This window comes from Opisthorchis viverrini (assembly GCF_000715545.1).
Source record: "Opisthorchis viverrini unplaced genomic scaffold opera_v5_71, whole genome shotgun sequence".
In the NCBI taxonomy this organism is placed as follows: domain Eukaryota; kingdom Metazoa; phylum Platyhelminthes; class Trematoda; order Opisthorchiida; family Opisthorchiidae; genus Opisthorchis; species Opisthorchis viverrini.
This window is the reverse complement of record NW_008751727.1, coordinates 905,127-919,234: the sequence shown is the minus strand read 5'-3', so window position 1 is coordinate 919,234 and position 14,108 is coordinate 905,127. Positions and strand designations below refer to the sequence as shown.

General features: G+C 44.0%; 1 protein-coding gene across 1 annotated transcript in view; it reads right to left on the bottom strand.

The window, feature by feature from the left end:
* Positions 1-931: 931 nt before the first annotated feature.
* Positions 932-14,108, bottom strand: part of T265_13490 (hypothetical protein) — a gene marked incomplete at both ends in the record, with an annotated part of 21,165 nt that continues 7,988 nt past the window's right edge. Inside the window, 3 exons of the mRNA XM_009169105.1 lie at positions 932-1,550; positions 6,568-6,743; positions 9,164-9,436. Of these exons, the coding sequence (XP_009167369.1) occupies positions 1,116-1,550; positions 6,568-6,743; positions 9,164-9,436 (884 nt within the window). The remainder of the gene's footprint in view (positions 1,551-6,567; positions 6,744-9,163; positions 9,437-14,108) is intronic.

Here is a 14,108-nt window from a genome sequence, read left to right as displayed (position 1 = left end):
TTCAACGGCTGCAAGCCATCACCCAAAGTATTTCAGTTTAGGGACAATAATCCTGGTACTGATGCAAAAAAATGCAAGCAGGTATAGGGTAAGTTTGGACTTTCCTATTTCAATAAAGCTGCAATTTCTTCGAATTTCAAAGGCCTTAGAACCAGACCTCCAGCGACAGTATCAACTTTCAGTAATGGAATAGAACAAACAGATGTAGTTTCCCAAATTTAGATTAGTTCGAACAATTAGGGAGCATAAACTGATGTCCCCCTGAGTGACAGTATCACGACCCACATGAATAAACTCTGTCGTGATTACTCATAAGAAATCGCATCTGTTAGTCATTCCAATTGCATTTAGTACTCAGTTATTTTGTAAAATAATCACATAATACCCACACCGGATATGCGCTGTCTTATCAGACCATTTGAACAATCACCATACAGTTCTGCTCCAGCAAAAACTTCCTCGGATTTTATGCATGTTTCTTACGACAGAAAGCTCCCATTTTAGACTGGTGGTTGATGGATAGAGGAATATATATATCTGAAGGTAATCTGACTATTCACTCGTCAGGAGTTCTTGCTAATCAACCTTGAAATACCTTGCGCACAATACCCAGTACAGTATTCTTCCTCCATAGAAGCGAAGGTAGAATTTGACCTCTCGTTGGCCTCCTTTTCCGGGTTGTCCAATGGGGTCTCTATTTATATGAATCTCAGTTTCGTACCTTAGGAATGAACCCTCCCGGGAACGTATGGAAATGTATACTGCCCTCAGAATCAATCAACCATATTTATATGAATCTCAGTTTCGTACCTTAGGAATGAACCCTCCCGGGAACGTATGGAAATGCATACTGCCCTCAGAATACAATCACCCAACACTTCGTGGATCTCACAGACCGATAGAATCAAGAAAATAAAACAGACATGGTCAGGAACAAACAGTTGGTTTGATTCACAAAAATATTACGCATTTCGGCTCAGTAACGCGTAGGCACGCATGTGCCAACGGATCAGTACAAAACAGGACATTTTGCAAGATTTCGTCAGTGATGATTTGTAAAACAACCCACTTGGTGGCTCAGCGGATGAACGCCTGCGGATGAAGTGTTTTCAGCCTCATTCGTTTTGTCGTTGTTCAGTCTGACTTGACAAAGAATGTGAGATAGGCTCGCTGACCTGATAAGATAAAGGTTCATTGATCAGCACGGAAAATCTTGGTAATGAATGCTCCCCTGTAAGCAGGATAGAGCGCTGACTTCGACTGTCCTGATGCTTCATTAGAGCTTCGTTTAACGTTAGCGGCTCGTCTTGATACGAATTTTTAATGTCACCGTCCGTCGAGATACTGTCGCCGCTTGTCAGCGAATGATCCGGTTCCACCTCAACTGGCTGGAGATCGTTCGGTGAACTGGTAGGCTGTGATTGCAAGTCACTCTCAGCAAGCATGAAACAGATCTTGTGTATTGTGTTGAACTCGTGCAGCAGACTGCAAAGATGACCAAAGTCGGTCCATCCCAAACTAACTTCATGAATGTTCAGTATAACATTATGCTGTGGAAAGAATTGTTCAATATTTTGTGCCAAACAAAACCAAGAAATGTGGAGTTGGTGCAAACAAACAGTTTGAACTAAGTGTTCGGAGCTCACATTACGGGCCTACCATTTTAGATATCCGAAGAACGGTTTGCAATACCTAATTTGTGTAACAAACATCTCAAAAGGCACATCAAAACCTTGGCTGTTTTACTGAAAATTTATTTTCCAGTAAACGGTTGCTGTTGGTTGAAACTCCACGTTACTCACATGGAAGCGATATGCGATTGAAGTTGCCTACGAGTCGCCGAAAGAACACTTATTTTACACCTCCCGGTAAGCCAAGTCTTATACTTCTCTAACTAACCTGGCATTCTTCTTTTACTGAATGTACCGCAGCACCACTGTTATTTTCGCCCGACATTAGCTATCTTCAGTACTCAGGTTCATGGCAGACAAACTTGGTTGGGTGTGACACATTCGTTTCGTAAGGTCCGTGAATGCTTGAGGCAATGTATTGATTGATTCAACATGTCACAGGACTCTAAATTGTCAGTGTCGAACACCTTACACTGAACAAGACCGACCAGGGCAACTTGAACTGGGTATCACCAACTGTATCCAATTCTAACTTAGAAATATTCTAGCTCTTCATTGAATAGCTCTTATGATTTACGCATAATATGATCTTGATAAGTCCTCAGATGGTTGTTGATCAGTTGGCTGTTGATCTGTTCGCCGAGCTTGGCAAGCATTCTCCAATGTGATGGCTCAGACTTACACAAGGAGTCCTTTTTTTTTACAGGGTTTTTATCACCGATGCGACCCTCAGTCATGAGGTTGTCAAGTAACTGTTCTATGCTTGTTCAAGGATCACACATATGGGTTTAGCAGAACTGCTGATGATGCATAATGCAACCAACTCACGGATCGTGTAGATTTTTATCTATAACTAACTGCAGAAAAGAAATTGACATCAGAATTGGAGTAAAAAGGCAACTGGGGAATACAGACCAATGACGTCTCTTGCACAGTGGTTATAGAACCGCAGTCTATCCGGAGCGGGGTGTGTCTTCTATTCGATGAATGGGACGAACCGATTAAATCGGGTCTCTTCTATAAGGAGCACAAAATTAGGTGCCTAATCAATAATAATAATCGTCCAGCTGCAGCACTCTTTCGGTGCCTAGCTGCCATGCCACACGAAGGAGGCACGAGGGCTGGGATACTGCCAGGTTGCCCAAGCCTGGACAGGGGAAGTCGAGAGGCAGAGGTCGAGTTCGAATCACAGACCTTCCGGTCAGTAAATTTGCGCTCCAACCACTTCAGCCATCTCACCCTAAATCTTAGTCACTCTTCAAACTTTTAATTGGATAGAACGCTGTTACGGTTCGGTCACGCAGCGAGCAAACAATGTGATAATGCGGATTGTGGCAATACTCTATCCCCAGCTATGTTGCTTGATACAGACTCCTAGCGCGGCGAATAGTAAGAAGACGAGAACCTCGGACACAAACTTTAATAATCCAACAACACACGATCAACAGGCGATGCCCGGAGCTTCCGAACCCAAGTCAGTGGAAAGAATGGTATCCTGTACGTGGTCGGATTTAAATTTTCTTGGAGTATCAATAGGCCATTGATTTTTCATAGTTTGACCTTGAAGATGCCAGGAGTTCGCTAGCACACATAAAAACAGCGTTTTCTGGGGGATATTGATATCCCCAACAAATGCTGACGGGAAGCGAATTGGTAACCGGGTACGCACGGTAGCATAATCAGAGTCAAGTTGCGTACCCAGGTAACTGATACCCACATGGTCCAATTGTGCCCTTAACCGTCTTGCGGTTGAGGCCCTCAAGCAACTCGATCTGAGTGTTTGCTCTGGAAGTTCGTACTGGCTGGGAACAGACAATGATGTGCACACAACTAAACCACTCGCTCAACGCTATCCATGCGCTGAGCATTGACTTCAAATATACCCCTTAGTTGTGCTTCTCTCGGGCTTAGTCGTCCACATTGGGCATTCATATCATGCACCCATGTCAACGGAAGAAGGCATGAGATCTGGGATACTGCCAGGTTGCTCAAACCAAGATAGCCAGAGTTCGGATTCGGACCTCGGACCTTCCGGTCAGTAAGTTCGCGCTCTAACCGCTGAGCTATCTCGTCCATCTATAATATGCAGACGACATGCTTCTAGTCTTCGAAGAGCAGAAGGCGCAGACGCCTTTGGATAAACTAATCAAAGTCCTCCGCCCCTTAAATATGCACTTTGCATGTGTGTAAGGTCATGCTACTGGACGTGCAATCAGTAAACACACCACTTACAATCCAGGTACAGGCACTAGGGATTATGGAAACAGGAGCAGTTAAGATACTGATGTTGGATTCGAACCACGGACCTTCCGGTCCGTAAGCTGGCGCCTTTACCACTGAGCTATCTCGAGCCCATCATCATCATCATTATCAAAAACAGCAATATCAATGTTGACGCTGCTGCTTCACTGCCGTACGACCACAAGGTTCGTCTAATTATATTTAAAACCCTAGATTCAAAAGAAGAGAAAAAGAGTTGATGAGGGAGGGGACCTAGTGCTGGCCTATGTCACGCATTCTGAGGTGCGTGCACCTCCGAACGCTCAATCAGACAATCTAAAGAATCTGACAACACAAAGGCCACTGACATCGATTAACCACCATTCCTTGCAGCGTCTCCAGACAAACACAAATGGGGTCACGGGGACCCCATCATTGAAGGAGTACAACACCCAAACTCTTCGTGCTCTCTTTCACGTCTTTCTGACAAGTCCTGCGCTGTCCACCTCGTGGTCTGCTTCATTTTGAAGGAGACACGATGAACAACACTCGTCTCGGTAAACGGTTTTTCGGCATGCGTGCCACATGACCGAGCCGTCGTAGTTGGTAGTGCTTTATGTTTACCCCGCACAACCTAATACCCGTTTTGTAATCACCTCGTTACTAACGCGCTAACGCCATTCAAAACCATTCATGCTTCTGGTCTCTGAAAACTCATGGACACTCCTCTGCCCTTTCTAGTACCTATCAGCTAGACGTATGAGTTTAGTTTCTACCAATCCTACCATTTGTAATTCTTTATGAGTGTTCTTCTATTCACATCTTCAAATTGGTGTCCAAGGATGACATCGATGGCATGGCAAACAAGGGAATAATCTTATCTGATGTATCTCAAAGTGTAAGAGCTAAAGAGGACTGTCAAAGAGTCTTCATAAACATTACAAGTAAAATATTGATTATACTTCCAGCTGAAACATGGGACAAATTTTGTGCAGTGTAATAAACGAGAGAATATATAGGTAGACTGCAGAGTAGGTAGACGACAGAGTACACAATATACCGTTAGTCAAATGGCAGTGCAACCTAGGACGATGTATGTATCATCCATTACGTTGACAACTGGAACTCCCCACGTCTAGTCTGTCCCTATTTGTAACCTCCGCTCCACTATTGTTTTTAATGTGTACATGAAGTGACTTTTTTTTGTCCTAAACACTTCACCCATTTGGCCCTGAGGTCATCCGGCCATTTGTGGCCGACTTTGTACACGTATGACTGTCGCAGGTGGGAGCCTGTTTGATCCTTTGGTTTGTACTTTTGTAGTCCAAGTGGACAATTTTGTTTTGGACGAGTATTTACTGTCGAGGTTTGTGTAGTTTGTGAATTTGTCTTACATTATTAGTACCGTATAGGAACCCAGCTCCGACTTTGTCTTGCCTTCCGGAGTTTCTGGTATTACGCGTCACTCGAAGATACCGTTCGCCTGTTACAATGCACTCAGTGCATACTGCGACCAAATTCCATCTGACCGAACCGATCTCCGGTATTGTTAAGGTGTCCAGTATCAGAAGCTACGTTGTTTAGGCCATGTATTGCGCAAACCGAACCCTCGTTTGCCAAAGAGAGTGCAGTTTTCCGTGCCCAATTAAGAATGGCGGAAACAGACAGATGGCCAACCCTTGACCTGGCAGTGGGGCATTACGAAACGTTTGAGTGCTGTTGGTGCTACTGGCCTTCCACGTCGGGGACCACGTGCTCCTCACTGTGCCTGGTTGGAAACGCTGCAAGATTTGGCTGCTAATGTCAATGGCATTCTTGTTTTTGTTAATTTCCATCCAGCTTACCTGAATAAGTGTGTTGAGGTGAAGGCACCTTAGAATGATTGTGATAGGGTAGCACTAAGTCCCTTCCGCGTTCGCTTTTATTTTATTTTTTCACAATAAAGCTTTCAAATAAATTATGGTTGTACAGCAGTGAAGAGTCGCAGATGAATGTTGGTATGCTGATGATGATTTAACAATAACCAATGACAACGGCCCTGTAAAGAAACAGTACTATGAAAGAGAGAAAAGCAAAGATGGATAGGTTTGAACGTTCTGCCGGCGTAAAAGCATCAGGCTGTTAAATGCACCGGCCATGCAGGTTAATTTGAGCTGGACCAACCATCAAGTGATAGTCCGAAAACCAATGTGGCTAACGACCAAATTGACTGTTCTTGCATCTGTGTAATCTAAACGCATCCACTTGGTTCCGTGGAAGTGAATTTAGGTTTTTAGACAACTCAGCTCGGTTCAAAGCATAGACAGAGGCAATCTTCGCACTCGTATTTTTAAGCAGTTACTCTCAATTGCCGAATTAATTTCGTAGCACATTCACTAGAATAGGGCAGTAATGTGGTACTACCGCAAATTACTGAATAGTAAGGATTCAGAGGTCGATTCGACCGCGTTTGATGCATCTCTAGACACACTAAAGTCACAATCGTTTGTTGCTGGAGAGATCACTCGAGGAACAAGGGCATCGCTTGTACCAACGTGCAGCTCGCAGTTTTTGTGAACGTATTTGTTAGAGCAATCGGTTCAAGTTTTCGATAATTACAAAGGGATGAATATCTAGCATGTCAAGTTTCATGTGGACGACACAAAAATAAATCAACTGGTTTCCTGTGCAACTCAGCACTGCCCACTGCAAAACATACAACGTCGGCGACACTCACTATCATGACAGGATCCACGGGAACTTGATCAGCTTTCTTGTCCTTCAGTGTTCTCCTCAATAAGTATCCGTAGATTCCGAAGTAGATGCTGACACTGACGAGAACCAGAGTGTAGTATACCTGATTCGGGTTAATCCGAAACAGTGCTTTGTGTTTTGCGGTCATCCGATTGCTTCCTTTAACGAGGAAAAACGTTCAAGTGTCACAGGTGGTAATGAATGATATATGCGAGGAAATGCTTCAGCCATCCAGACAAAACGGACGACACGGGTACAGAGCATTCAGTTACTCGATCCCAAAAGGATTATAACAGGCTTTCTTGGCTTTAGTGTCCTAAAACTGTCTCAGATTCTCTAGGGAAGGCCTCATGCTTCACTTGGTACGATATTCCACATGTCGCAGTATATCTCCCCAAAAGAAACTACTTACAAGTTTGTGAAATCTCTTTTACAGCTCACAACTTCCGTCTATTCTGAGGCTCATCTGGTGGGAGTAGTCCCTAAGTTTTCTTACACTTGGACAATACCGGAAAATTCGCAAGAGGAGCAAAACCAGTCGTGTACTACTTAAGAAGTCTCTGCTCCCTTTTGAGTAATGCGTTCCGTCAAGAATATTCCCCCACTTTTTAAGATACAGTTTTAAATGAATGGTCACCAATTTTCAGATATCACCTGAAGTAATGAAAAATTATACAAGATATTCCAAAGGCTTGAAGAAGAGTGAATCGATTCAAAAATTATTATAGACTGTTCTTAATATTTTCGGATCCACAGCAGCACCTTCACCACTATGCCAGTTGCTTTGACGTTAAATACAGACTCAGTTGAATGTCACAAATAAGAGATTCATTTAGTTTGCCCTCGACGAAGGAGTGTATCACGCCAGCTGTGTTTGTTTTGACCTTACTAGTCTTTGGTGCCGACATCGCACACCATGTAACAGTCTCCGCGAATATTCTCAGCCTATTTTCTCAACTATCCAGTAATTCTGTGTTTTGGGCTAAACCGTACCAACTGGCGGCCCTTGTGCAGCACATTCAGTTGTAGAATATCATAAACGAGTAATTCAGTTGAGTCTCCTGCGAAAAACAAATTGATGTGCGAATGAGTGCATTTGTTGAATCTTTTCAAGGAGATGACGAAAGTAAGTATGATTATTCGGTTGCTTTAACAGCATCTTACATACTAAGGAAGCACTAGTCTGCAAATGAACTTCCAAAAAAGTCCAACATTTTCTGGAACTCTTGCAATTTTCACATTTCTACTTGTGTAGTAACGGTATTTCTCCCAGCTTAGTTCTCGGTCTGAGCCTCCCAAGCTAACGTTTGCCTCAGAAACAACCACCAAAGGTACACAAGGTATGTTAACGCCCCCAACCAAAGTCAGGAACAGCTGTACAGCTTCGTATATATAGTGTGTAGGCGGTTATAACTTTGGAATTTCTGACGTGTTCTGGATGCGGCATTGGCAACCGGCATTTGGCCAATACTGGGTCATGATTGACTGTTGGGTCCAGACTTTCAACCAACCGGATCTCGTCTTGATGCCGGACCGGCTAGCGTCCCGAGTTCTTGGCCAATCTTGCGTGGGATGGAGTTCCCGGCCGTAGCAGCACCTGAGTACGAGCGGTAAAGCGGGATCTGCGTGGAATTCCGCCTAACAACATGTATGTCTCAGAGTACCCTTCTTGTTCGACCGGCATCATAGTTATTTAGACTGGAGTTCAAGAAGCAGATAGTTTCACCAGTTTGGACAAAGTCGATGGGTCATCATCATCATCATCATCGACAGCATGACATCAGTGTTCAACACCGATGCTTCACTGCCGTACTGCCATGATTTATTTGAAAGAACTATTGTAAAGAAAGGAATAAAGGTGGACGGGGGAGGGACTTAGTGCTAACTTACCACAATCATTTCGAGGTGCCTATACCTCCAGACATTCACCCACTCTGCCAAGTCAAGGGTTGGCCACCTCTCTGTTTACGCCACTCTGAGTTGGGCATGGAAAACAGCACTCTCTTCGGAAAACGATGGTTCGGCATACGTAACACATGTCCCAACCAACGCAACTTCTGGTGCTGGACACATTCTTCAATGGAAGTACCCGTTACACAGCCGAAAACACGCTTTCTAACTGTCTGGTTACGGATTCGCCAACACCAACCCACATGATGGGTATAAAACATGGTGTGTTTTTCATGAGCATCAAATATGCCAGATCATGGTGTTTGAGGGCTTATTGTGTCCCTCTGTATTTTTCAATTAAAACGTCAGTTCCCGGTTAAGATGTTGTGGGGTCTTGAGAAGCTTGACATTTGAGCGAGTATATCATTACTGGGACTCATCTGACGGACACAGGGGAGTCGAAAACCTGAGTATTTTTCAGTGTCAGGACCACGCTCGCGTAGACCAATTTTACAAATGGCGCATTTCAAACTGGCGCGTGAGGTTGTGTGTGGCTTTTATTAAATTCAATATTTCCACGTTCAACACGGTTAATCATACAGACCTCATGATGAACTCGGGCGGAACAATGAGTGCGAGAACAACCAAGTAACCTCAGAATGTCATTCATAGAGGAAACTAAGACTTACCAACATAAGTTAAATTATGTGTACCGTTAACCACAATATTCTGCCCATTCCATACGCCTTCGGCAATACACTGCACTCTCAACTGTCCGAAAACCGAATAGGGTGTCAGCACCAATTCGTTCACATCAATCTGGTAGAAGGAATTACTGGGCTGTTCCAGAATTGTAAGCTGATAGGTACTGGCTTCGTTAGGATAACCGTCAGTCAAACAGAACCATCCGAGCAATTCGTCATTATCCTTTACTTCCTCGAGCACCGTGGTTTGGGGAAGATCTAGCAAAAAATGCATAAAGCTGGATTATAGCTGCCGTCTTTTCAACTAGTTCACATGCTATCCACTGTGTGTCACTCATTTTATGCCAAATGATAAAATAGTTTGCGGTTTCACAGTGGCTGGGTTTTACATTGAGTAAAAAACAAAGCGTATTACTTCCTCTGAAGCTAATTTTGTTCTACCGAGAGATTCAAATAGATCTCTCTTTTAAATCTTCTTAGCTGGGTATATTGCATACAGGCCGTTTCATGTCTTCTAAATTCAGAATGTCACAATCTACTTTCTCTTTTCAGAAACTTTATGTGTGGCGTTCCTTCAAGAAAACCAGGGGGAGGTTACAGAAACTGTTCATTTGGGTTCATCTTCTGTGACCGAACATATGAGGACAATGATGTCCGTATCACAATACTTTATGTGATTTTATCGATGTCTTTAAATAGTAACAGCTTGGGTGGGTTAGCTGGCTACTGACCAGATGACCGTTGATCTGTTCACCCAGGTTGGTACATAACACATGTCCTGGCTTTGTAAACTTACTGCATAGTCTTACCATATGCTCAACAGTGCTCTGCGTACCAATAATGATACAAATCGAAGGGCGAAAATGGGGCGATTCATTAACAGCATTACTCTCCTCATCTGGGATCCGCCGACGTGCTACTAAAGAAGTGGGATGCTCGGGAACATCATAACATCGATAACATCATAATAGATCACGGTTATAATGACCTCATTAGTAAGTGCAGAAACAAGGTGCACTAGACTGGGATTGTGAAAGTGGCACGCAAGACGCATGCAAGCGCATGAGTTGTTGAAAGAGAAAAAACAAATGAGGAGTTAAAACAGAGGAGTTTATAAGCTGACGCAAGTTTTCGAAGCTTTAAAAAATTATTAAGCATTAGGGTTGACAGACTAATCAGGAGTTAAGACAAAAACAGTCAAGTGACTACTAGGTTCTCCCAAGCCATCCACTTACTAAACAGGTTCGTCTTCCCACTACGGCACATCAGTCCCTTTCTCGTTCAAAATCACCAGTGTTATGCATTCTATGGAATAACGGTCAGCTGATCTTGTTTCTATGCAAGGGGTGAAATGTTTCCATATCCGGCAGTGGCAAGCGCCCCTAAGAGAGCTGATTATCTTGATGAAATTAGCCCGTCAATGTTGTGTCTTGGGTGGCCGTCTTTTGGTTACGCCTGCACTGAACCAGCCAGGCTACGCGATAAGAAGACAGAGAACTCTGGACACGGCAGTATTGTCAGGACAAAACATACAGAGCTTATGCATAAATATACAGGATGACTACATGGCCGAATATGGTCGTTCACTTGTTCGCTCTGTACAGCCCATGGCGGTGTTCCGGTCGTGAACAATTTCAGCCCCACTCCACTGGTCGTATGTTGCTAAGCCGTGTTCCGTGGGCTCCGCCAACGCACCAGCTTTCCGAAACGTGGCCTTGGGGATGTATCGCTCTCTGCACATGTGCTTTTTCATGCCTGGGCGCGTCCTGTGAGATCTGGGTTCTGGTGATTATCAGGTCATCGAAATGCGACGGAATATTGCCGGTTGTCAAAGCTCTCAGCTCACTTTCAAATGGTCAGTGTACAGTGGGCTGTAAAGCTCTACAATGAAATGTGCATCCCTGTCAATCGGGCAAATTACTTTCCGATAATAAAACGATACGCTAGTTAACTGGCTGGCTTGAACAGACTTACATTTTACGAACTATGAGGGTGATGAGCATACTCAGGATATATATTGATCGTACTCGGGAATATGGGGGAACAGGTCAAACAATTCTCAGCCCATGACGTGAAGTTCCCTTAAAATAGAGAGAAGTCATATTAAATACAGAAGGCTCGGAAGCCCACTGTTTAGATCTCAAAATCTTTTAACGATCCTCTAACGTTTGAGCAAACCGAGATTGACAGTTTCAAGGTGGCTGAAACGCCACAGATATCTTGTGTAGAGGATGGTTCACGATTACGAGGATCTGACACTTCGAATAGTCCACTTGATTTTCCAGAAATTTTTAGAAGTTAAATGTGACTTTCTGACTGATATTATACCCTGAGGGTAGCTCCGTGTCAACGAGGAGCTAAACTCCAGAGGGCGATGCGCCAATATCATAGACCCCAAATTATGGGGAAATATCTTCGTTAAGGGTAGTTAACTAAGTGTGTTTTTCTATACAACTTCCAGGTTGTTATCCACCGCCACCAGATCCCTGCCAAATCGCTCGATCTATGGTCCGAAGAACCAGCTTTAATTTGATCTCAAAGAAAAGCCAATAAACAAGCCGATGGTGTAAAGTAAAGTGAGTAACCAGTAAACGCGGGGAACATAAGTACCAAGAAAGACTTATCAAGAGCGATCCATGAGAAATCAATGCAGTGATCTCCAACAAAAGGAGCATTTGCAAAGGTTGGAACTTATTCTCCTTGTTCATCGGCTTCCTTTTTAATAATTGCATTGGGACTCAGATGTACGAATGAAACGGGTCAAATTAGCTGCAAATGACACACATGCTGCAGTGGAGTGTCTCTGTTTTACTGATATGCTCTATGCTGATGCGTAAAATAATTTGGTCGCTGGAAGACCAAACCTTAACACAGGTTCTCGTGGACATATTGTATTCACAGCTCAATAATGCATGCATACTTTGAATATTTCGAAGAAGGTCACAGGATCAGTCGTTCTTACCCCTTGATAGATGTGAGTTTGTTTTAATCAAACACCCATTTTTCCGAAAAGGACCATGGGATCAGCTGTTTCTTCAAAATGGTAAGTTTGAGCCTTTCTTTTGGAGTCAGCTAGCCTAAACGAAAGTTGGCTCAGTTGCTACAGTCATTCACGCAGCGGACACAAGACAAGCATCTTTTTTCTACTTCACAGAACTTCGCCGTCGCTAGTCCTTTCTCTACGAAAAAGCAACACTTCCAACCCAACATTGATGGAGTTGCTCTCCTGCTAAGGCGAGAATGCAGTTGAATTGTCACTGGAATATGCCAATTAACGCTACTGCTAACTGTTCCATTTTTGAACCAGACACCGGATGGTCTTGTCATCAGTGCTCAAACTTTACCGGCTGTTTTATCTGGTTTTGATGTTAATAGATTCGAATGCAGTTTCTTCTACCGCAGATCATTAGGGCTAGGCTCACGTCTGCCTACCTGGCGCATAGTGTTCATCCATTGCATCTCTTCAACTTGATAGCCGCAGATTTCGTCAGGACGTTCTCTTTAGGAAAATAGCATTCCCAGTCACAGCAGCGGTAGATTCGGTTAAATAAGGTAGAGGAGACACATACTTAGGCACGGCGCGCAATATGGTGCAATTGAATGGGGCTAGGATAGAAGAGCTGTCCAGCAACCGAATTCCCACTGATCCCATTGTTGATCGAAGTCTTTCAGAAGCAAACGGAAAGGGGATACTGGGAACCAGCTTTGCAAAAGTACAACAGTCATAAGAAGCGGAAGCATTTGTGTTCCAACTGCGCCGGAACTCCATTGTTTGTCAGTGACAAGTAAGGGCAAAACTTAGACGTGATGTGGTAACCAATTCGTGAACCTCAAGAGCGGATACTTGTTATCAGTAATTTCACATCACTTGTTTAGACGGGGGCTACCTCTCAAGGCAAAAGTAACTGTTACTCATCCGTCACAACGGAGTAGAAGCCAAGTCCCTATTAAGTTTGCATGAGTATGGAATCTAACTTGACCCCATGATAATCCCTCCATCATTTGCGCACTCTGCTTATGTACTTTTAAGCTCCACTTGCTTTGCTCATTTGTTCCCGCCACTCACCTTGACGCAAAGACCGTCCGATACCCATAGATTAGCATATATGACTCTGCGCGGCTGACACGTTCATGAGCGTTTACTGAGCCTGCCTTGTCTTGCTTTCTCATGAGTTCTGTGTGATCGCAACGCCAATGAGAATCACGAGACCGCTGTCGGAAAGGACGCTGAAACCTGCACCACTGTGCGGCGCTGACACTGCATTGTGTCAATCAGCGACAGATTTGTGCGCTTGTCGACACTACGGACGTGGACGATTGAGGTTTGCTGCGAAAATTTGCTTACCCTTGTGCATATAGTGCCGCAGAATTTCGAACACAATTCTTCCTTTTGATATTCGGGATTGTCGAGCCTACGCGTCACTCAAAGTTCCCCATCGGGAACCTCAACAATGAGATCGTCTGTGATGGGATTGTTTAAGACGTCCCTTACATGCTTGTCCACCCAAGCTTGGATGGCGGGTGGTTCGAGTAAAGGTCCCTGTGTCATTTCTGCTTTACGATCAAACCCGCCTAGCACAGATCAATAAAATTAACAGGGTTCTATAAAAATGAAGGAAATCAATCGTTTATGGGCGCCTCAGCTAAGAATTGCATCTACGATATGCGGATTTCATGTGATATCCAGGTGAAGAAGTTCAACGGAACCGGAGGAATTGACAGTGAAAGGAGGGATGTTACAACACTCGGGAAGTCCTTTGAAGACATCGATGGTGCAACAGTGAAAAACGATTGATGTCCCCGGAGCGCAGCCGCCAGGTGTCTTACCCGTATAATAATATGAAGCGCACCGCAGCATTGTAAACTCGACCCTTGACGGATAAGCAGATGTCTCTCCTGCACCACAATTGATCATCATCATCATCATCAT